This window comes from Lygodium microphyllum, chromosome 2, assembly GCF_053477565.2.
Source record: "Lygodium microphyllum isolate KBCC chromosome 2, Lygodium_microphyllum_v1.1.10, whole genome shotgun sequence".
NCBI lineage: Eukaryota > Viridiplantae > Streptophyta > Polypodiopsida > Schizaeales > Lygodiaceae > Lygodium > Lygodium microphyllum.
In genome coordinates this window covers 42,512,691-42,535,368 of record NC_141136.1, presented here as the reverse complement: position 1 = coordinate 42,535,368, position 22,678 = coordinate 42,512,691, and the positions used below count along the sequence as shown (strand labels likewise).

The following is a 22,678-nucleotide window of genomic DNA, read 5'->3' as shown; positions in this document are numbered from 1 at the left end:
CTTGACATTTGCCATGGACTTTTGTGTAGTTAGTCATTTTATTAACACAACCCACTCAAAACTTAATTAGAATTGAGCCCTACCATGGTAGAACTTGTTTGTCTAGACCCCCTTAAGTCACTCCATGAAGTATCAATTGTTTAGGAAGGATGAGTTGAAGCAAAAGAGGGGTGGCCCAGTGAATGAACTTCCTATAAAGATTGTCCAAAAGAAACATGCAATATAGATACGACAATGAGTTTACAACATAAGAGGAAAATATTATGTAACATGAACTAAGCCACCAACCATCATGAGTAGCATATGCCCTATCAAGCCTTGCTCCATAGCACATGGGACCACTAAATATTATTTTTGGGATGCTCACTACGTGAACATGACGCATATCCAACTTTCAAAACATCTTCCACTCCAATACTTCGCAAAACTAAATATAATTTTTGGGATGTTCAATACATGAACATCATGCATATGCAACTTTCAAAACATCTTCCACTCCAATACTTTGCATATGTAGAGAATACAAGCTCAAAATATCTATGTAGATTTTCTTGCTTATAGCCAATGCATTTTATTATGCTTGGGGCCTCGTTGAGATTTATGGGGACAACCCTTAAGTACCCCATAATTGAAACAATTCTAATATTTTAAAGAATCAATCCAAAAACTATTGTTCACATCTCATTTTAACCACCCATTGTTATCTCCCTTCCATATAAGTGTTACTTCCATCCTAGAGATAACACCACACTAAAGAGGTCTTATAAATCCTTGGATTGGATTCAACATACAGAAAGTATCGTTTGAGTAAATTTAGTGACAAGCCTCATTAACTTTGCAAACTTTTGTAGGCATCCTAGTTCAAATGATGAAAAAACATTGGCAATAGACAAAATGAAATGACTTACTAACATTCACAAAAGGTTTAAGTGACCTATAAGACCATGAGTTACAACCATCTCTATGATGATACAACTATCTAGAAAAACAATAAATGTAAATGAACAATAAATAAAAGCTAAGCGCTATAGAGCCAAAAGCCAAAAGAAAGTTCTAGCTAATACAACGATAGATAATAAAGCATAATGAACATGGACCAAGACTAGTAATATCATGGAGGAACATGGGCTTGGGCTTCATCCATGCATGTGCGTATGCAATGGTCGTGTCCAAAGTACCATGTGAGATGATGACACCTAAAAGGTTTAGAAGCCTTTTCCAAGTTTCCAAACTTTGTGAGATTTTGTAGCCTATATAATATGCTTGCTATGAGCTAAGGATGTTCCCCCTTGTATATTTGAATTAGGAAGTAACCCTCACAAATATACAAACCTAATTATGACTAGAATACAATTAGCATGTCCCAAAAGTGATGCCCTAAAGTTGAAGTCCCTCTAATTATGGTGAGTACACAGCCCCCTCCCTTTTAAGGGACTCACTTGTGGCTATGGTGTATATGATAGACTTGGCTCTTGCCACACACCCCAATCGAAAACAAGCTGCCATAGTCATATACAGCCACCTCCAAATTGTGGTTCCTAACCCCAATTGAGTGGGAATCCATCACATACAATACTCCATGGGATCCTTTACAATCCTCAAAGCCAAAAAATGTTTGAGGACAAGACTACATTTTCTAGGCAAGTCGCATATGCGGAAGTTACTGAAAAGAACCAATGAAAGCATTGTGCATACATGGAAATTTGTAATTGGAGAAAGAAAGCACGGGCTGTAGCAACCCAATATAATTTAGTTGAAGAAAATAGGGAAATTTGACCTATTACAGTTTGCTGAAGCTGTGTCATCTTGAATCAACTCAACAATATAATTTTAGTCACACTTTGAATTACTTTCGAGGAAATCCAACATTCTTATGCACGTTGCATCACTCTAATTAAGCTGTCCTTTGGCAATTTTACCATCATTCACACTCCATGAGCGTTCATTTGGACATCTATCAAGTATAGATGTACGGGGCAAGAGATGCTTTTAGTCCAAAAATATACATATCCATGGCAGCAAATCTGTTTTCTTTTGTTTTGTAGAACATATCATCACAACATGGGATGAAATTTATGTTTCCTTGGGCCCTAAGAATATAAAATAGGGTAGCTTCAGCCACTTAAAACGTGTACTTCCAACTCTTCATAGAAGCAGGCCACAAACTCAAATAGAATGAGCAACTCCAAATCACAAAATGCAAAAGTAGATCGTGCGTTCTTTTGACTGAAATACGATCTAAAAACTCTAAACCATTTAACGAATAAAAAACACAATTTGATAGACCCAAACCTTCAATTAACTCTGAAATTTTTTCCTGAATACTTCAAAATTTCTCCCGACAATTGTAAGACATATCTCATGTTTGTTTTATCTTACAGACATTTGTTTTATCTCAGTGTTCCAGTTTGCCAGAAAAGTACTCCAGTAAAAGTGACCATGCAATACAATGGTCAAGGCTAGACAAATAGCATAAGCAGTCTTACCACTTGATGGCTCAATAAGCGTACAAGAGGGCAGGGAGACTCAAACACAAAAGCACATCTACTTGAGCCAAGCTATTGCGCTTAACTTGGCCCTGTCAAAAACAAGCAAACAAACACAATCTAAGCAGGCAGACATAAATGTCTTCACTGAAAGGTCTAGAAAAATCAGAGAGACTAGCTTGAAACTCTGGCTTTCCTCACAAGGGCCAGGTTGGCCACTTGCAACTTCAAAGCTACGCCTGTAAAATCTTGTTGCAAAGCAGGAATGTTAACTTTACAAAACACAACAATTAACACAGTAAATGATTGCCTGCAACTCTGACCAGGTATAAGAGATCTTCACATTTAACCAAAAACTCTACTGCCATATAGAGAGTGGTGGCACCATGCAATGTACAGAATGTATTTCCAACCTTAAGGTTTAGTCTGATAATTAAAGACAGAAGAGGACAAAAGATCTGTATACTGAAACGTCAGAAATCACCTCCCTCGACCTTTTAAAGTATTGCTCAACCTACAGCAATATGGAATTAGTTAGGCAATGGCAGGATAAAATCTGAAGAAAACCTAAAGGAGTTTTATTTGTCAAAACCAAACATTTACAAATGTAAAATGCATGCACAAAATATGATTTTATACCAGTCTAAGCCCTCATAAAGGCCCTCGCCCTTGATAGCTGAAGTCTTGAAAATCGCCCATTGCCGACTTTTAATCTTATGCAAGTTCAAAGCTTCTGTGATGGCAGCATCATCTAATGCTCCTGGTAAATCCTGAAGCAAAGACTCAATTTGTAAGTGCAGTAAAGATATGCTTTCAACCTCACTCTCACAATAATGTTGAAGCCATTGCTAGATGAAATGCCTTCCATCTAAAGAATACTCTGTTTGGCTCACCAAAAGTTCAAGACGGCTAAAGTGTACTGGCTTGTGCAATATGTTTCTAATCCATAGGAGGTACTAAACGCAAAACCTACCCCACAGTAATCCCAGACAGCCCAGACACTCCATATGCTCAAACTTTTACAACTAGTGTTGCTGATTTCATACAACACTTGTAAGTGTGATACTGCAGAGTAAAAGGAGGTTTTTTCCGAAGTACATGGTCAAAAGGACGAGTTAACCTAAAAGTTGAGTTAAGCGCTCGATGGGTCATATGGTCATCCTATAGGAAAGGCTATTAAGAATCAGGTAATGCTGCTCTAGGGTTATCTAGAGTTAACCAAGAATGATGCGAAGTAAACTCTGTTGAATAAAACTTGGCTTTGATTATTTGCTGACTGATCTGGTAAACTACTCGTCACCATTCACCACTGCCTCACTCAACCTGCCGCCTTGACTCTGCCACATCATCGATCAAAAAAGGGGCAAAGAGACATTGCAGTAATAGACTACAAGGCATAAAGAGCAAAGAAGAACATGAGCACTCAAAAAGAATACGCTCAGGAAATGAAACCCATACACCAAGGTACAAGAACAGTGCAAAGGCTGGAATTGAGTCACCAGCAGTGTGCAGTCTCTCTGTCTGCACCAGGATGCAATCATGCTAAATAATGAGTATATATGATAGATAACAGAGCAGGGAGCCTGCCTATAAATAGGCAGAACGTGTGTCAAATATCATGATCAGTTGGCAAGCCATAAACTGGAGCCAAAATCCCAATCAACCAGCCACAACACTCTGGCATGAAGTAAGGAATGCACACTAATACAAACTCTAATACCTATGAGATGTACTCTCTTCTAATAACCTCTCTCAAATCATGGGTAATCGATACAAACTCTACTACCTAGGAGATGTACACTCTCCTAATGACCTCTCTCAAATCATGGGTATTTAATACAATGAAATATACAATGATAATGGCTCATCATAGTATATACAACAATGACCATCAAATAGGACCATGGATACCCAAGCAATGGGTGATCAAGCCACCACCAAGGTGCCTCAGAAATACATTAACATTGATGTCGATTGTACCAATCCTTGACCGCAAAAAGTAGTCATAACAGTTCTGCTTCTTGTTGGCAACCTTTCCATCTCTTCTTCTCTCCTTCTTGGGTCTTTCAATTTGAGAGGTAGAGGGACAAAGAGTTGTCACAAACCAATCCTATGGAAAGAAAATCATAACCATGGATTCCCATCCTTCGGCCACACTACCAAAGTGTCCCCTAATGTGAATACGGACTAGGAGCAAAGACCACTCATTATCAAGACAAAAACCGCTCATCATGAATCTAGATGTCAATCCCACCTCCAAGATTTCAAAACCTACCAAACATAAAAAATATGTGTGGGAAGCCATACTTTGGGTCCAATGCACTTGCATATTAACAAGCAAAGATGCCCCACCACCATCACCCTCTCACACACTCTTTGGCGTTGGAGAGTCATGAGGGATAATAGCACTACTAGGGATAAAAGGTGGAAGAGGAGGCCTTCACGATCTTTGCCTTGATTGCAAAAGAGGAATCCTTCGTAGCCTTGGCCTTCACCTTGGCCAGAGGGCTTGAGTCTAAGTTTGAATCTGAAGATAATGATGACTTGTTGGAGTTCTTAGCCTTCTTTGTTGTCTTCTCCTCCTTCTATTGGGCCACTAGTACCTTGCATTTCTTTCAAAGATGCCCTTCTTGCCACAGTGACAACATTGTAAATTCTTCTTCTTCAGTTTGTCATTCCTCTTTGAAGCTGCAAATGCTCCATCTAGACCACCATGTCAAATTGGTAACCCTCCCTTGTAAATGCAAAGAAGCCTTATGCTCAAGTAGCAGAAGAAACATATCCTCAAAGCTAATAGGTGTTGACAATGTATGGGCTCGTACGGCATTGGCAACACCATCAAACTCCAAAGCAAGCTTGTAGAGAATAATCCCCACAAGATGTGCTTCTAGAATAGCAGAGTGTACGTTGCAAAGCTCGCCTTGAATCTGTGTTACCCGAACAAGAAATAACCGAATCATACCAATCGCCTCAAACTTGATACTCTACAATTGACCATAGAGGGTCATAGCTCTTCGTCAATGGAGTGTATTACATAAGCTGTAACTTTTCCCATACTTCCAAAGCCAACCTGCAAGAGGTAAACACCGCAAGAACTTTAGAGATGCATTGGAGAAGAGCAAAGTAGAGACGAGCATTATCTGTCTCCCAAGTAAGCACTACTTCCTCACATTGGCTCGATCCCAATTTTATGGAATAGGAGATGGCATCCAAGGATGCAATATGGCTCTTGAAACAACAACCCACAAGTACAGAGTGTCTTACATAAGTTGTAACCTTTCCCATACTTCCGAAGCGGACCTGCAAGAGGTAAACACCGCAAGAACTTTAGAGATGCATTGGAAAAGAGCAAAGTAGACCCGAGCATCATCTGTCTCCCAAGTAAGCACTACTTCTTTACAATTGGCTTAATCCCAAATTTATGGAATAGGAGATGGTATCCAAGGATGCAATATGGCTCTTGAAATAACATACCACATGTGCCTTTATACCAACCAAGCTTTCACCACAACACTCCAATGAGATAGTTAGGTCCCTTAAGTTTACCATCATTGGAGTAACATGGAGGTCCCATTTGAGAGGAAACACAAACAAGATGAAGTAATGAAGAGATTGAGAAAGATATAGGTGGGTGCCAAGAATTGGCCCAAAACCACAAGTTCAACACCGGAAGCAGTACTGTTCAAAACACAAGAGGAACAAAAGTGAAGAGAGTGTAGTGACAAAAGCACGACAACTAACACATGTGATCCATCCTATAAGTGTGTTGAAATCAGGCTGAAAAGAAAATGCAAACTTTCGGAGAGCAAATCTGCGCACACATGCACACACACAAAAGTTGAAAAACATTGCACAAACAGCAAAATGTTAGCTATACCAACAAAATTCCTTGGAAGTATCTGCACAAACACACAGAAATACATGTTGTTTTTTGATGCTGCCCGAACAAAGAAGTGGTCAGCTACACTGCTGAAAAACAGGTTGTAGATGCTCCGCACATGCCAGAAATAGCATACACAAAAGTCTGCATTTTATGTAATCAAGGCTGAAAAATGCTATTGCCAACAGTGATCAGCAATCGCCCACTATTAAATGGCTGTTTGATGTGTGAACCTGCATAAAAACAAGGTATGTGTGGTCTCCTCTTCATAGAACCTCTAAGTCCTCTCTTTTGGTGATGATACCATGTGAGTGCGCGCAACAGAAGAACACAAGCATGGATAGAGAAGGGAAGAGAGAGACAAAAATGAATGAAGAAAATAGGGGAGAAATCCGCACTGATCTGAAATAATGCTAAATACAATCTAAACTGATCAGTACATGCATGCAGCCCGAAGCATCAATGAGGGCACTGGATCAAGCTGGTGACGGAGGAGTATGCAAGCTGATGGAGATAAAGGATGTTGATCTGCAAAACAAGATGGGTGCCAAGTGTTTTGGGGGCTGCTATAAATAGAAAGCAGTCCCCCCAACTGGCCAACTGATGCAAAAGCATGCCAGAAATTTGACCAACTGCACCTGGCAGTAAATGCAACCACCACCCTGATCAAAAAGCTGATTGCCAGCCCAAAACAGGGCACTCCAATGTGAAGACAGCCTCTGGGCAGTCTAATATTGAAATGCACTAAGCTGGATCGATGACAACCAGTGTGGACACACTAAAACTGACTAAAAACTGAAACGCACACTAATGCAAGAGCTGGAAACTGTCAGAGCTCCTGCTCTCCATCAAACTTTGACAGAGCTCACAACCAAGAGATGACAAGCATGCGAAATACAGGCCAGCTCCAAAGAACATAATGGATGATTCTCAGCATCAAATTACTGGCCTTCACACACAAATACCATAAGAGAGATGCGAACCTGAGTTTTGGCCTCAAATTGAATGTTCATCATCTTTGCAGTTTGAAAAGAGGCTGATCTCCAGCTCAAGTAAAACTTCGTACCACTTCAACTGAAACCTCATATCAAGAATGTTGCAAATTGAGCCTTGTTAGCATTTGGCCATCTCCTACTTGTTAGATCCTACAATAGTGGGGGATCCTAGGAGATTTGTCCACATCCAATCTTGTTTAGGATTCAAACTTGGGCATTATTGATGAGGATTGCAGTTCTGCTTCCGCGATCAGTTTTCATCTTTGACTACTCACCAACTCCTCTAGCAAGATCTTCAACGTCCAAGGATGAATCTACAAGCAGAGACTTCCCAAGGGTGGAACAGCACCAGGAACAGTGACAGTGTATTCTTCGAATCCAAACAGTGGACAGGAGGACTATGCTTGTATCACCTTGTGGCAACAGTTGGTGCCATCAAGTACTTGTGTTTTCTACCACTAATGGTAAACAAGTTTGCAATGTCCAACCCATCATTCCATGAGAAAATCAGAGTTTGACTCCTCAAGTACTCTATAGTTATGACTACCGGAGCATATGTTGCTAGTGTAAGGACACTCTACTATCGAGCACTATTTTTGTGGACTAATTTCTGGGAAACTTCTAATGCTGTAGGCACCTACAAACACACGTGAGTGCTGTCCATGAAGACTTAATCTTCAGGATCATTTGAATGACATGATTAACCGATTAAGTGATCCCATCATGTGAGTGAAGGAATGAGGAAAACAGGGATTCAAAGAAAAGAAACTGACAAAAAAGAAGAAAGAGCAGTATATTCCCTAATCTAGCACCCTTGATGACTGAAATCGCTTTGCTTGCATAATATTCAACCATATATCTACATTGGGAACTGTCCTATAATGGAAGTTCAAACTCTCCAAAAACACCCCTTTCAAAAATCCATCTTTCTTGCAGGCCCTACATTGAGGAGGGTTTGGAGAAGGGAGATAGCAACACTCACAGAGCAGCTTTAATCCATGGAAGTTAAGTATAGAATGTCTTCAATAACGAATGCAGTAGCAGAAATAGTGGAAGTGAGAATGAAAATGCACCAAGTGATACGAATAATTATATTCTGCATTAACAGTTGATAAAAGGGATCATTCCCACACACAGCTGGGCATGCATGCATGAAATAGGCAGACACGCAAGTGCCATGTACGCAATTACAATAAAATACCAGCCACAAATATGTCTAAAGCATGCAAGTATTACCTGTTTATTGGCATACACAAGCACAACAGCATCCTTCAATTCCTCTTCCTGCAGTGCAGAGTATCATTTTTTCAGTTTTTGGCATTGCATACTATTACAAGTACTAAAGAAATATTTTGTGCAAATTGTCAACAAATTCCTGAGCTTGCTGCAGCTTAAAATTAGTTTCTAAACATAGCAGTCTACTAGAACTTCTGCTGTACTGATAGAACAGCAACCATAGTAGCCATTAGCGTGATATATTGTTGGAAAAAAACAGTAAACAAACTATGCCCACACACTTCTACAAAACAGATTCCTCACAGCCCATCTGCTCGAGGTGACGTTGAAATGAATCATATAAAGCAATTTTCAAGCTCGTGAATTGGAACTCAAGGACTTCAAGAAAATCTCAATGATGGTGAAAAAAGCTATATTATACAGATTTGCCAAGTGCATTGGGTGCAACTACCATGCTCATTGGTTCAAGTGTTCAATCTTGCCACACAAAAATCCGTTTGCCTCTCTTAACCTTTATATCCCATTGCTTTTGTTTGTAGCCCCTAATTCCTTACATTGTGCAACCAATTTCCAAGCCTGCCTTTTATCAGCGTTATTTTCAGACCAGCCTTCTTATCAGCCTTTGAAAACTTTTTGGATGGCTTCTCATCATCATCTTGAAAGCCCAAATCCTTTCCACACAGCAAAGCATCGGCTGTATTAGACATCTCTATGAGTTGTGGCATACTTGTCAATGTGGTATTAGTGCAAAAAACTTCTGATTCCTTTAGGCAGCACACAACAATACTTCTCAATTTGCTCATGAAGGGGAACCAGGTGATAAGAATATACTGCTCCAGATTTTTGCACTACAATGCATCCAACTTCCAACCAATCATAACATCCACTTCAAAACTGCTTGTCAACCAATTTGAGTCAAACACTTTCCTAAATTGTACCCATGTTGACGGTGCTCTACCTTGCATTAGAAGTGTGGACCACCCCTACAATGCATCTCCCTTCAAAAGGTGGCTAACTTTCGAATCTTTGAAGATTCGATGAAGTTGCATAGGCTACATAAAACTGTTGAATGAAAGTCTAGGCTTTCAATCTAACTTGCACACCACTAAAAGGCTCAAACTTTGCCCCTTTACCACCCTCATCATAGTCCTTTACTAAACCCTTTGGAGTCAAGTTATCATAAACCGGTGGCTGAACAAAGGGTGCATTTGTTGTATTGGCATTATAACTAGCATCATATGAAGCATTTCCATGGCCAGCATTTCCATATGAACGAAGGGTGCATTTGTTGTATTGGTATTATAACTAGCACCATATGAAGCATTTCCATGACCAACATTCATTCCTTGAGCTCCATACGTACCAAGCGGTGTGAATGTATTTCCATACATGCTACTATGTGCCCCAAGCATCATGTCAATGCTATCAGTAACCATACATGGGGTTTTGCACTCCACTAGGCATACCTAGATACATTAGGCCTTGCATTCCATGTATTGGTTGCAACATACCATAAGGATTTGTACCATACATCCCCATACCTAGTCCTTGACCAGACATAGCATGGAATATTGTACCACCACCAAGGTACCCTAGCTGCCCCATACTTGCATGCATGCCTTGTCCCAAATCAACTGGATTGCACTACCATGATGGCCTTGCATTTGCATGCCTTGCCCCACTAGCACTAACTGCTTTAGCTCATCACCAACTTTTGGTGCATCTTGAGGTTGTGGTGACTATTCTTTAGGAGCTTCTTGTTATTCCAAAGCTTTAGAGGTAGATATCTTTTTCTTGCCCTTGTTATCCTTCTTCAAAGAGTTCAAAAATCTCGACAACTATGGATCCTTGGCTAACTCCACAAAGATGTCCACTGCAACTCTCAAATGAGCCTTAAACTAGTCATCATATTCTTCATCTCCTTTCTTGTCATCAACGTCTTGTGGCTTAGAGGGACCCACTTCTTCCTCAATTCCCACATTTTCAGCTTGTTGCCCACGTTGTGTACCTTCTCCAAGATCAGACATTGCATTTCCCCCTTCATTAGATAAATTTTTAGACCGAGATACATTGTCGCATGTCCCAAGGAGAGCCTTGATTGCTAGTGAAACCAACCTTCCTTCTTGGAGAGGGTGATAATTTCCTGATTATGCACTTAATTACAGTAATCAAAAAATAAACATAAATTGAAATGCACATTTACCTTAATAATCTTGAACAATAGACACCCAATTGGCCCAAAAATTGCAGCTCCTTTCGGTATTTCTTTAACTGTAATTGCTAATGGATTGAGTACAAGTTGAGATTCCACAATCGCCTTTGCTAATCCAAAAGCCCCTCGTTGTACATACAATAAGCAAACAATTTGGGCCAATTGCCTCTTGATTTTCACCCAAGAATTGCACAAATGGAACCAACTGACCAAATGTTGTCCCAATTCACAATGGATGGTTTGGCATCTGAAATCCCTGTCAATTCTATGAATTTCAAGTACTGATTTCAGTGTACAACGCCTTTTCTTATTGGACAGTGTAAAATATTACACGGCGCAGCGAACAGAATCTGAGAAAGAGATAGAGAGTACACAACAGATAAGAGGAGAATCAGTAAAATTCTTTAACTCCAAACAACTGATTCAAAAGATGGCTCTGTCCACCCGTGCGCTTCCACTGTGTGAAGCTTAGATGGCGATCTAGACAGAAGATAGGTGAAGAGCTTAAGGCTAGTTGGAACAACAACTCTGACTGGGTGAAAGATAAGTGTGAGATGGCTGCGAAGGGGTTTAGCTTTTATAGCCCGCGAAGGTCGTTAGGTCGGCCTGCTGACCGACCTACCATATGAGCCTCCACTAGTCGGCCAGGGAATATTCCAGGGAATATTCCCTTTACCATCGGGCCGGGGGCGCTGCCCCCGGACCCCCGCCAGGGGGGCCGCTGGCCCCCCTGGGACCCCCCAGCCAGGGGCCGCTTCCGCGGCCCCCGGACCCCACAATAGGGGCCCCTTTTAACTCCCTTACCACGCAACTCAATGCAATGTGCCTCGAGTTGCTACCAGCTTAACCACTCCGTCTAACCCAAAGATTAGACCCACAACAGTCACCTTTTTGCCATCCGGTCACATAGACCTCATCTGATATACAAGTCAGGACTCAACCAATGTCCGGGCTCACATTTGGCTTCTCCTCATAATGGGGGCCTTACAACTTTGAGCACCATGGATCATTGGTAGTACCTAATGAGGGTGGGGCATTGATCATATCTAACACCCCCCCTCAATGTCCACCCATAGGTGAACTATCTCCTCGGCCCAATGCCGAGTCTCTGAAGATGAACTTGAAGCAGATCCTTCGTAAGTGCTTTGGTGAAGATATCTGCTCCATTCTCCTCTGTTGGACAGTAGACCAATTCCACTATCCCATCCTCCATCAAATCACGCACATAGTGATACTGGATCTCTATATGTTTGGTGCGTGCATGAAACACTGGATTTTTGGCAATGGCGATGCAACTCTGATTGTCACATCTCAGCACAGTTGGTTCTTCATCCTGCACTCCCATATGCCATAGAATCCTTCTCAACCATACGGCCTCACATGCAGCAAAACAAGCTGCCTTGTACTCTGCTTCGGTAGAAGACAATGCCACTGTTGGTTGCTTCTTACTAATCCAAGAGAAAATTCCTGAACCCAAAGAGAAACAATAACCAGAAACTGACTTCCTGGAATCAATGTCTCCTGCCCAATCTGAGTCACAGTTCCCCACAAGAGAAGTTCCGAAACTGTATGTGATACCATAGTCAAGAGTTTTCTTCAAGTATCTGAGCACCCGCATCCCAGCCTTCCAATGACTCTCATGAGGTTTGTTTGAGAACCTGCTCAAAACACCAACAGCAAAACTGATATCTGGTCTGGTGTTACACAAGTAGATTAGACTGCCGACCAACCTCCTATACCTCCCAATGTCTGCTAGTGCTGATGTATCCTCAACGGATAACTTTACATTCACCTCCATAGGTGTAGCTATCTCCTTGCACTCGGTCATGCCAAATGCCTTCAAGATCTCCCATGCATACTTCTTCTGAGAGATGAAGATCTTTCCTGGCTCTTGCCAGACTTCAATCCCCAAACAATAGTGCAGCAAGCCCAAGTCTGTCATTTCAAACTCAAAACTCAAAGCCTTTCGAGTTTGGTTGATCATATCTTCATAGTCACCTGTAATAAGAAGGTCGTCCACATATAGGACAATCACTACAGACTTTTTACCATCCCTGTAAACATACAAGTTAGCATCTGAGGCACATCTTTTGAAGTTTAGGTTTAAAAAGAACCTATCTATCCGCTGGTACCATGCTCTGGGGGCTTGTTTCAGCCCATACAATGCCTTCTTCAGTTTACACACTTTGTTCTCAGAATGGGGGGCCTCAAACCCTGGTGGCTGAGCCACGTACACCTCCTCCTTGAGGTCACCATTTAAGAACGCTGACTTAACATCCATTTGGTACACTGGCCACTTCTTGTGGGCAGCCACTGCAAGTACCGTGCGAATAGTGGTCATTCTGGCAGTTGGGGCAAATGACTCTTGAAAATCAAACCCTTCAACTTGTGAAAATCCTTGGGCAACCAGTCTAGCTTTGTACTTTTCTAAGGTACCATCAGCCTTGTACTTTACCTTCCAGATCCACTTGGTGCCAATAATCTTCCGCTTTGCTGGTCGATCCACTAGCTCCCAAGTGTCATTCTTCATTATGCTGTCATACTCCGCCTGCATAGCAGCCTTCCATGATGGATCTGCAAGTGCTTCTTCTAAGTCAGTTGGCTCCTTTACTTCTCTCATAATCTCAACCATCAAGGCCATGTTGACTATGTGAGCAGAAGCCCTCCTTTGCTCCTCTATTCTCTGAGACCTCCTTGGTCCGTCTGCCTTCTCCTCAACAGATGCAGGCATAGGATTATTGTGGTCATAGAGCTGCTTCACCCAGCGCGGCAATGGCTTTTCCGGTGGGGTGATGTCAGGTTGGTGAACTTTTTCCTCATCATCTGAAGATGATGCTTCCTCCTCCTTAAGGATAGGGATAGCTCTCGGGACAGGTTCATAGTGGACTACTTCTTCGCTTGATGATAAAGTGGAAGACCTTGCCTTCTCCTCCTCCACTGTATGCGGCTCCTCCTTGAACACCACATCACGGCTCGCGATGATCTTCTTTGCCTCTTGGTCATATAACTTGTAAGCCTTCTGCTCATCACTATAACCCAAGAAGATACATTTTCTGCTTTTTGGTTGTAACTTGTTTCTCTTCTCATCTGGAACATGTGCATAACATTCACATCCAAAAATTCTGAAATGTGAAACAGATGGTTTCTTACCAGTGTAAGCCTCATGAGGTGTTTTTCCCTTGAGAGCCTTTGTGTAGCTCCGATTTAGAATGTAGACTGCAGTATTAACAGCTTCAGCCCAAAAATGGTTAGGCAATCCCTTGCCCTTTAGCATGCATCTTGCCATCTCCACAATGGTACGATTCCTGCGTTCCACAACACCATTCTGCTGAGGTGTGTGAGGCGTCGTCAATTGACGCTTGATCCCTTTGCTCTTGCAAAAGCCTTCAAACTCCTTTGAGTTGAACTCACCACCACCATCTGTTCTAAATTTCTTCACACTTTTCCCTGTTTCATTCTCAACAAGTATTAGCCATTCTTTAAACTTACCAAAAGCTTGAGCCTTATCACGAAGGAAGTACACCCACATCTTCCTACTGTAGTCGTCGACAATCAACATAAAATAAGAAGATCCCCCCAAGGCCTGTGTAGGCATCTTACCACACAAGTCAGCATGCACCAACTCTAGAGGAGCATGTGCTCTATTCTTGCTTTCTTGTGGAAATGCCTTTCTCTGTTGCTTGCCCATCATACAAGCTTCACATGGTTCCTTCAATTCAGTTATTGTAGGTAGGTGAGCAACCATACCTTGCTTTTGCATCTCCTTCAATACTGCAAATCCGATGTGTCCAAACCTTTCATGCCAAAGCTTACTTGTGCCCACTCCAGCGGTGGCTGTAAGAGCACTTAGCTCATACAGGTTGTTCCTCCTTTCTCCTTTGCCAACAATTGTGCCAGCACTATCAATAATTTCTGCACCTGTCTTCTTGAACCTTACTTCATGACCAAGATCAGTTATGGCAGCAACTGATAAGAGATTTCTCCTGATTTCGGGAACATACAACACATTTGAAAGCTTTTTGACTTCACCATTTGCAGCAACAAAAGAAATAGTACCTGTGCCCGCAGCAGGGCATTTAGCATCATTTCCAACCGTCACAGTGATGGATTCTTGTAGAGGCTGCATAGAACTGTATAGACCTTTCTTGTTGGTCATGTGACGGGAGGCCCCACTATCCAACACCCAAGAGTCAGTGGTAGATTCTTCTTGCGCCGAGGAGCACACTTCCTCAATGGTCGCCATGAATAATTCCAACTCTGCTTCAGCCGTATTGGCTGTCTCTTTCCCTTTACTTTTAAGGGTACCATTCTTTTCATCTGCCTTCTTGACACGACAATCTGCAATTGCATGTCCTTTCTTCTTACAGTAGAAGCACTCTCCTTGAAACTTCTTCTTGCCGCCCTTCTTCTTTTTGTCACCATCATTTTTGGTGGAGGAAACACCTTTGCCTTTTGCATTGGCAGAGAATGCAGCATCTCCATTGTTGCTTCCTTCTCGGGCTTTCAGCCTCAACTCCTCCTCCATTAATAATGCACAAAACTCCTCAAAAGTCAAAGCTTGAGGTCTCACCTGAGTATTAAGGGCAGTTACTAGTCCATCAAACTTTTGTGGACAAATCCGAAGACACCTCCGAGCTAGCTCTTCGCTAGTCTTTTGTATCCCAGCGCCAGCCATCTGGTCGCGCAGATTCTTAATCCGAGTGATGAATGCTTCAACCGTCTCTCCTTCAGCAAACTTCTCCGCTGCTAGTTGATTCTCCAAGTTTTGAATCCTTGTTTGGTTTCGTGTTTCATACTGACTCCTTAGTACATTCCAAGCCTCTGACGCTTTGGTTGTATGCTGAATCAGAGTCAAAACACTGTCAGAACAGCTTGTAACTAAGGCACACAATGCATCTGCATTCTTTCGTTTCCAAGCTCGTAGAAGATCTGCATTCGGAGGAATCATCACACTAGGATTTGATGGGTCGGGGGTAGGCTGTGGTTCTGCGTCAGTCCCCAGCACAGTCTCCAGAAGCTCATAAGAATCAAGGATAGTAGTAATTTTGAACTTCCACAAGGTGTAGTTTGTACCATCTAACTTGCCTTCGCTGAAGGTTGGTGGACGAATCCTCAGTGTTTGAATAGCCGGTACAGCAGCACCACCTCCTGCACCGCTTCCTGATGCGCCAGAACTGCTTCCCGGAGTCGACATCGTTTCTCTTTGCTGTTGAAGCCTTTGCCTCTTGCACTCTCTCCGATCTCTAGAGCCCCCTGGGCTCTGATACCATGTAAAATATTACACGGCGCAGCGAACAGAATCTGAGAAAGAGATAGAGAGTACACAACAGATAAGAGGAGAATCAGTAAAATTCTTTAACTCCAAACAACTGATACAAAGATGGCTCTGTCCACCCGTGCGCTTCCACTGTGTGAAGCTTAGATGGCGATCTAGACAGAAGATAGGTGAAGAGCTTAAGGCTAGTTGGAACAACAACTCTGACTGGGTGAAAGATAAGTGTGAGATGGCTGCGAAGGGGTTTAGCTTTTATAGCCCGCGAAGGTCGTTAGGTCGGCCTGCTGACCGACCTACCATATGAGCCTCCACTAGTCGGCCAGGGAATATTCCAGGGAATATTCCCTTTACCATCGGGCCGGGGGCGCTGCCCCCGGACCCCCGCCAGGGGGGCCGCTGGCCCCCCTGGGACCCCCCAGCCAGGGGCCGCTTCCGCGGCCCCCGGACCCCACAATAGGGGCCCCTTTTAACTCCCTTACCACGCAACTCAATGCAATGTGCCTCGAGTTGCTACCAGCTTAACCACTCCGTCTAACCCAAAGATTAGACCCACAACAGTCACCTTTTTGCCATCCGGTCACATAGACCTCATCTGATATACAAGTCAGGACTCAACCAATGTCCGGGCTCACATTTGGCTTCTCCTCATAATGGGGGCCTTACAACTTTGAGCACCATGGATCATTGGTAGTACCTAATGAGGGTGGGGCATTGATCATATCTAACAGACAGGTCCCAAGAAGGCTGCTAAACCCTAATTTCTATAAAATTTTAGGGTTTACAGCAAAGATCTCTCTGCTGTCCACCAAATTTGGCTGAGATTTACTCAAAATGGCCGAGAAATGCTGAGATCTCCTCAAAATGGATTGGAGAAGGTGAGAGAAAGCCAAGATGAGAGAGAAATCTGATTTTCTTCGCGAGAAAGCCCTAAATTCTGCCTATTGTCTGCTCTACCTTAGATTTGTCCCCCAAAAACGTTTTCTTAGTTTACATGGGCATTTTCGCCAAGTGGAAGCCATCTAAACCCATTGTTCAGCATTATCCAACCATTTGATTTTTAAAATTAAATAATCCTGAGAATTAATTTTAGCCCTTCTAACCCCGCCCAAAATTACATGTGCCCATCCATAATTAAATTGGCTAGGCCATTTGCAACCTAGAGTCATTTGCAACCTAGAGTGGTCCCCAACTTGTATTGATCCTTAGAATGACATTACCAGCTGGCATAACTTATCACAACTTTTGCCTTTGATACCCACTGCATCCTCGAGGTCCTTGGCCTGTTACCATGAAATAACTATCATGTGCATTACATGTGCTAAACAACCTTACACATTTAATTAATAACTTAATCAAATGCTATCAACAAGATTAAAACATCTCAAAATTTCACATCCCCATGACAACTAGTATATGATCACCACAACTATCACCAACTCTTGTGGGCCCTTGAGTAGCTACCGCCTGTTGCTGCAAATGTCCGTTTCAATGGCTATGGCAGCTCTCATAGCAAGCACCTAAGATTGCATAGTCTTCATCCTCCTTGCTATAACCTCTTCCAAGTTGAAAAGAGCTCTCTCCAACCTCCAATAGACTTCTTGCCACTTGGATGGACAAGTTTTGTTAAGTGGCAACCTTCCTAATTCATTTTTATTCCATCTGATTTAATTAATTTTTAAAATATTAATTAATTTTTAAAAATAATTTAATTATTAATTATTTTTCAAAACATTAACTGGACCAACCAATAATTATATTTGCCAGGCTAATTTGTCACCTAAGTATTCTTGAGTAGATCTTAAAATGGCATTAATTAATTAATTAATTAATGTCTAATTCCTAATATCACCACTGATATTAGTGACTAATAAAAAGATCTAGGTCAAAAATTGTCACCAAGAAACCTGAACCTGAAAATTTCTCCTATCTTTTAGCCAGTGACTTCCCTTTCTGCGTCACTTCCCCTTCCAAACCTGCAACAAAAGCTTTGGTGGAGGTGGATCCACTCGCTACCTTGTTGGCGCACTTGTCATGCTCCAAAACAAGCAAGGCAAGCTCCTCCCATAGAAGCTTCTCACGGCTCCTTGATGTAAGAAGGCTAGTGTAGAAGACATCAAACTAAGGAGATGGCAACTGAGTCAAAAGAATCATGGCCATATCCTCTAAAGAAATCATCCTACTAAGGGACGCAAGAACATCTCTCATGTTCTCCAGTCTGTTGATATGATCCTTCATGGAAGAAGAATCATTAACAACGAGCATTAGTAATTTCTTCTCGAGAGTAATCCGATGGGCAAATGTCTTCTAATGATACAAAGAAGCAAGCTTTATCCACACTTCCGCTGCTTTCCGCAACCTACGCACATGCACTAGGACAAAATCCTGTAAGCTCATTAAGAGGAAAGATCGAGCTCTTGAGTTGAGCCGATCCCATAAGGCCACACGATCCATCGATGATCCAATGGTGGGATCCTCCACTAGACGAGGAATAGGGTGGGTAACTAACTCCCAAAGATCGAAGATATCAAGGATACACTCCACCTTACACAACCAAAGCGAGTAGTTGAAACCATTAAGCCGCTCTTCTTTGGGCAAAGAAGGGAGTACGAGCACCTATATAGAGGGTACTATGAAAGGCGTATGAAGACCAGTAGAACGAGCCTTCTGTGAAACATGGAGAAAACAGAGAGGAGAGAGATCTTATACAAACAGGCTAGGTGACCTCCAGTCGTCGCGTAAACTAACACGAAAATCTCTCCATCTCTCAGCGGAAGAAACAAAGACCTAATCCTCTAAGTTAGCAAAGAACAAGTGATAAGAAATCTTCATATATATATATCAACAAAACACCCACAAAAAGTTGCATTTGGCTATGGACAGCCCCAAGACAAGAGGAATCGACTACAGGATACAGAGATCTTGATCTAGAAGGTCTGCCTGAGGGAGAAAATACTATCGACTACTCACGAAGGATGGAGAAGCACCAAAACGTTGATGTGAATGCTATCGCTTGCTCCTGGAAGGTTGCGTTTGACTACAGAAGGTAGTCACTTGGCTAATAGACAGTCGCCTCCACCTAGTAGGCTCCAGATGATGACATCTGAGCACCAGATGCAGTCACCAACTACTAGGAGCTTGTGTTTTCAGCAAACGCAGATGTGGATGGCCTCACAAACTCTATGTCGCTCTCAGATACCATGCTTTGATTACCATGTGAGAGTGCACAATGGAAGAAGGAACTCGAACACAGAGAAAGAGAGCGAGAGAGAGAGCGAGAGAGAGAGAGAGAATCTATAAGAGAGAAGAAAAGAAACCTGTACTGAATAAGGAACAAATGTTGAATACAGAAAGAGGACTGATCAGTCCCTGCACGCAACCCACAGTGTCAGTGAGGACACCAAATCAGACTAATGATTAGGGCGACACCGAAGACGGAGAAAGATGACGAAGTCGGAGTGCGCACCTGCCAAGAAAGGAGGGACGATGATAATCTAATTGACTGATGTCTGGCCAGCATTTAATGCTGGTAAAAATGCCAAAAATGCTCAGAAAATTTCCGAAAAGGGTGGACAATGTCCAGTAGGTGAGGCAAGCTGAAGAATGCAGAAACTACCCAAGGAAATGCACATAAAATCCCGACTAAAGGAGAAAATGCACTGAAATGCAATAAACTGAGTGATCTAGAATGAGCTACCTCCTCCGTCAAAACAAGTAATAGACAAGTCAGAGCTCCTAAAGTCCTCCCCTTACTCAGACTAAGGCTCACAAGCAGGAGATGACAAGGCATGACAAACATGACTGCTAACATCCTTGGTCCAAGAGGAACTTATGTCAATCTTAATGTGATGCGAAGAACCATAAAGAAAGATATAGACAAAGCACCCCATCTAGAAAAAGCTAGGGAGAAGATGTAGCAATTGTGATAGTATCAAGAGATGCAAAAAAATCCACCTCGGAAGGGAAAGCCTCCATGTTGGAAGAAGAGCAAGTCTCAAAGGAAGATGGAAGCACAAAGGAATGGCTAGCAACCTATCTCTCCAACCCAAAAAGGACTAGTGCAAACATGCATATTGGCCCTTAACCAAAATACAAAACCTAGCATGTAAAGTACTAAAAAAGATTAGAGCATGCATACCAGTGTTTCATAATGAGATGTTTCCACCAATGAAACTCGTGGCAAAGTGACAATGTAAAGTATGCAACAGACAGAGAGGTGGCAACAATCACAAAGGCTAGACAGCCACGTGGAGGAAGGCCAATGTCGAAGATCTTCATGAGAACGCGAAAAACCTACATAGAAGGGATGAAGATTGAATGGGAGCAGCCTATCTATTTATAGATGTAGATGGACCCTCCCAAATTAAAGTTTCATGGAAACTCTCTCGAAGCATGCATTGATTTTGCATTTTTCATTGAATAAGCATGTTTTGGGGCTGTTTAAGAGGCCGATTAGCATAGAATGCATTTCTTACCTCAACAGACCTTGTTTTGGGCTACCTTCCAATCTTGATAATCCTGCCTCTCAGCTTGCTGGCAACAGCCCAAACTACTACATTTTCAGGTAGTGACCTTCCAAACAGCCTTCTTGCTTCCTTGACAGACACCTAACAACTGAGTTAGCTCTTTTCGCACTCCCACTGCTACTCGACTGCATCCTAGTGGCTGTGGTCCTCTTCCAGCCTGCTCGTCACCAAAGGACTGATACATTTTGCTACATCTGCTTGTCTTCTCAGCCTTAGAAATATCTCCATACCTTGGATCATGTTTGGCACTCTCTACTGCCATCATCACTACCAACACCGCCTACATCAAATTCAGTATTAAGTTTCAGTGGTTTGCTGCATTCAAGATCCATTAAAGTATGATACACTCCTTTAGTATCCCTAAGCCAGCTCATTGTAGCTCTACATTTGCTCAACGTGTTGAGATATCGAGCTCTACTCGTGATACGCCAAGGTGACCATTGTGTATTTATGTCACCGACTTGTCAGTTGCAGACGCGGTTGGTACACCGCCCATGAATAATAGCTACATGATAGCTATCCTTATCTACTCTAGTTCGTGGCTCAGTTAGTATGCCACCTTAGTTAGTTGAGTTTGGTTTGAGACCCATATATAGGGTTCTTCTATTTCTTTGTATGAGAGTTCTTTTGGCTTACACAACTAAGAAGAGGAAAACTATTTTCAGCCTCCACCCTTGTGTGTATTCCCCCATTGTGCAAGCAAGAAAGCTACAAGTGAGACTCCTTCCTTCTCTCCCACAATCTTGACATGGTATCAGAGCCTTGTTCGTGGTAAGGAGCTCAAGAAAGCAAGCCAAGCTCGCGGTGTTCTGGTAAGAGGAGCAGTGTTGCTTTCATTTTCTGTTTTGGGAGCAGATCTCTGCAGGTAGCACAGCCGGAAAGTGCAGGAGTGCATTATCTCAGGTTGAGACGCCCTTCGCGGTGAAGCAAGAGGGCAGTATATGCTGCGGGAGAGGGCTTTAGCCCTTGGCGACCTTGTTTTTTTTTATTTGAGGCCATTTCGGGACCTGTTTTGGAGGCGGAAGTTTTCTGCACGCACTCAGGAAAATGCCCAGTTTTATACTATGCAGCCACTGTTCTACAGGTCGGTGAAAAGTTACTGTAGAAATTACATCGTATGCTTGTGCGCAGAGACATTGGGAGTTACAGAATCATCCTTGTTGCCTGTTGATGCAAAATCGTCACTAGGAAGTGACTGTGTGGTCAAATACCACTTTCGTCAGTTTTGCAGATTTGCCTTTGTGAGGCTGAAGCTGTGTTCTTTGCAGTGACAGAATTTTTTGCAGTGTTCTGTAATGGCGTCTGATTCTCTCTCACAGATTGTCACTGAAAAGCTTGACAAAAACAACTTCCAAGCATGGAAGTTTAGAATGACGAATTTCCTTATGGGAAAAGGATATTGGGAATTTGTTGCAGGAAATGAAGAAGAACCAGTTCTTCCTGATGTTCCCAATCAACAGCAAATGCACGCACTTAAAGCATGGCATGAGAGAGCCAGGAAAGTTATGTACTGGCTGTCTATCAGCATTTCAGACTCTATGATTGTGCATATTCAAGATGCAAGTACGCCAAAGGAGGCATGGGATACTTTGTCAAAAATGTATAGCACAAATACGCAAGCCAGGAAAATGCAGCTCAAGCAAGAGTTGCACAATGTGCAAAGAGAAAGTATGAGCATCAATGACTACCACATGAAGGTGAAGAAGATTACAGATGCACTTGCTTCCATTGGGTCGCCAATGGAAGATGATGATTTAGTCTCAGTGACCTTGAATGGTCTAGGAAAGGATTACGCACAGTTTCGGACATCCATTTCAGTTCGTGAAAGATTTCCTGATTTTGAGGAGTTGATTGCCCTTCTAATTTCTGAGGAGCAGAGAAATGGTGGTGCATCTTCTTCAGGAGGAACTTCAAAGGAAGCTGTCTTCTACTCAAATGCTGGAAGAGGTAGAGGCAGAGGTAGAGGAGGCCGATTTGGAGGCCGTGGTAGAAATCAGAATATGCAGCAAACTCAAGAAAACCAGTCCTATGGAGGAGGACGTGGTAACTCTAGAGACAGGGGGAGCCAAAG

At 42.4% G+C, this 22,678-nt stretch overlaps 1 protein-coding gene across 1 annotated transcript in view; it reads right to left on the bottom strand.

The window, feature by feature from the left end:
• Nucleotides 1-2,407: 2,407 nt before the first annotated feature.
• Nucleotides 2,408-22,678, bottom strand: part of ARF3 (ADP-ribosylation factor 3) — a 41,850-nt gene continuing 21,579 nt past the window's right edge. Inside the window, exons 6-8 of the mRNA XM_087692610.1 lie at nucleotides 8,598-8,645; nucleotides 3,126-3,256; nucleotides 2,408-3,000 (exon numbers count right to left, since the gene is read on the bottom strand). Of these exons, the coding sequence (XP_087548736.1) occupies nucleotides 2,967-3,000; nucleotides 3,126-3,256; nucleotides 8,598-8,645 (213 nt within the window). The 3' untranslated portion in view covers nucleotides 2,408-2,966. The remainder of the gene's footprint in view (nucleotides 3,001-3,125; nucleotides 3,257-8,597; nucleotides 8,646-22,678) is intronic.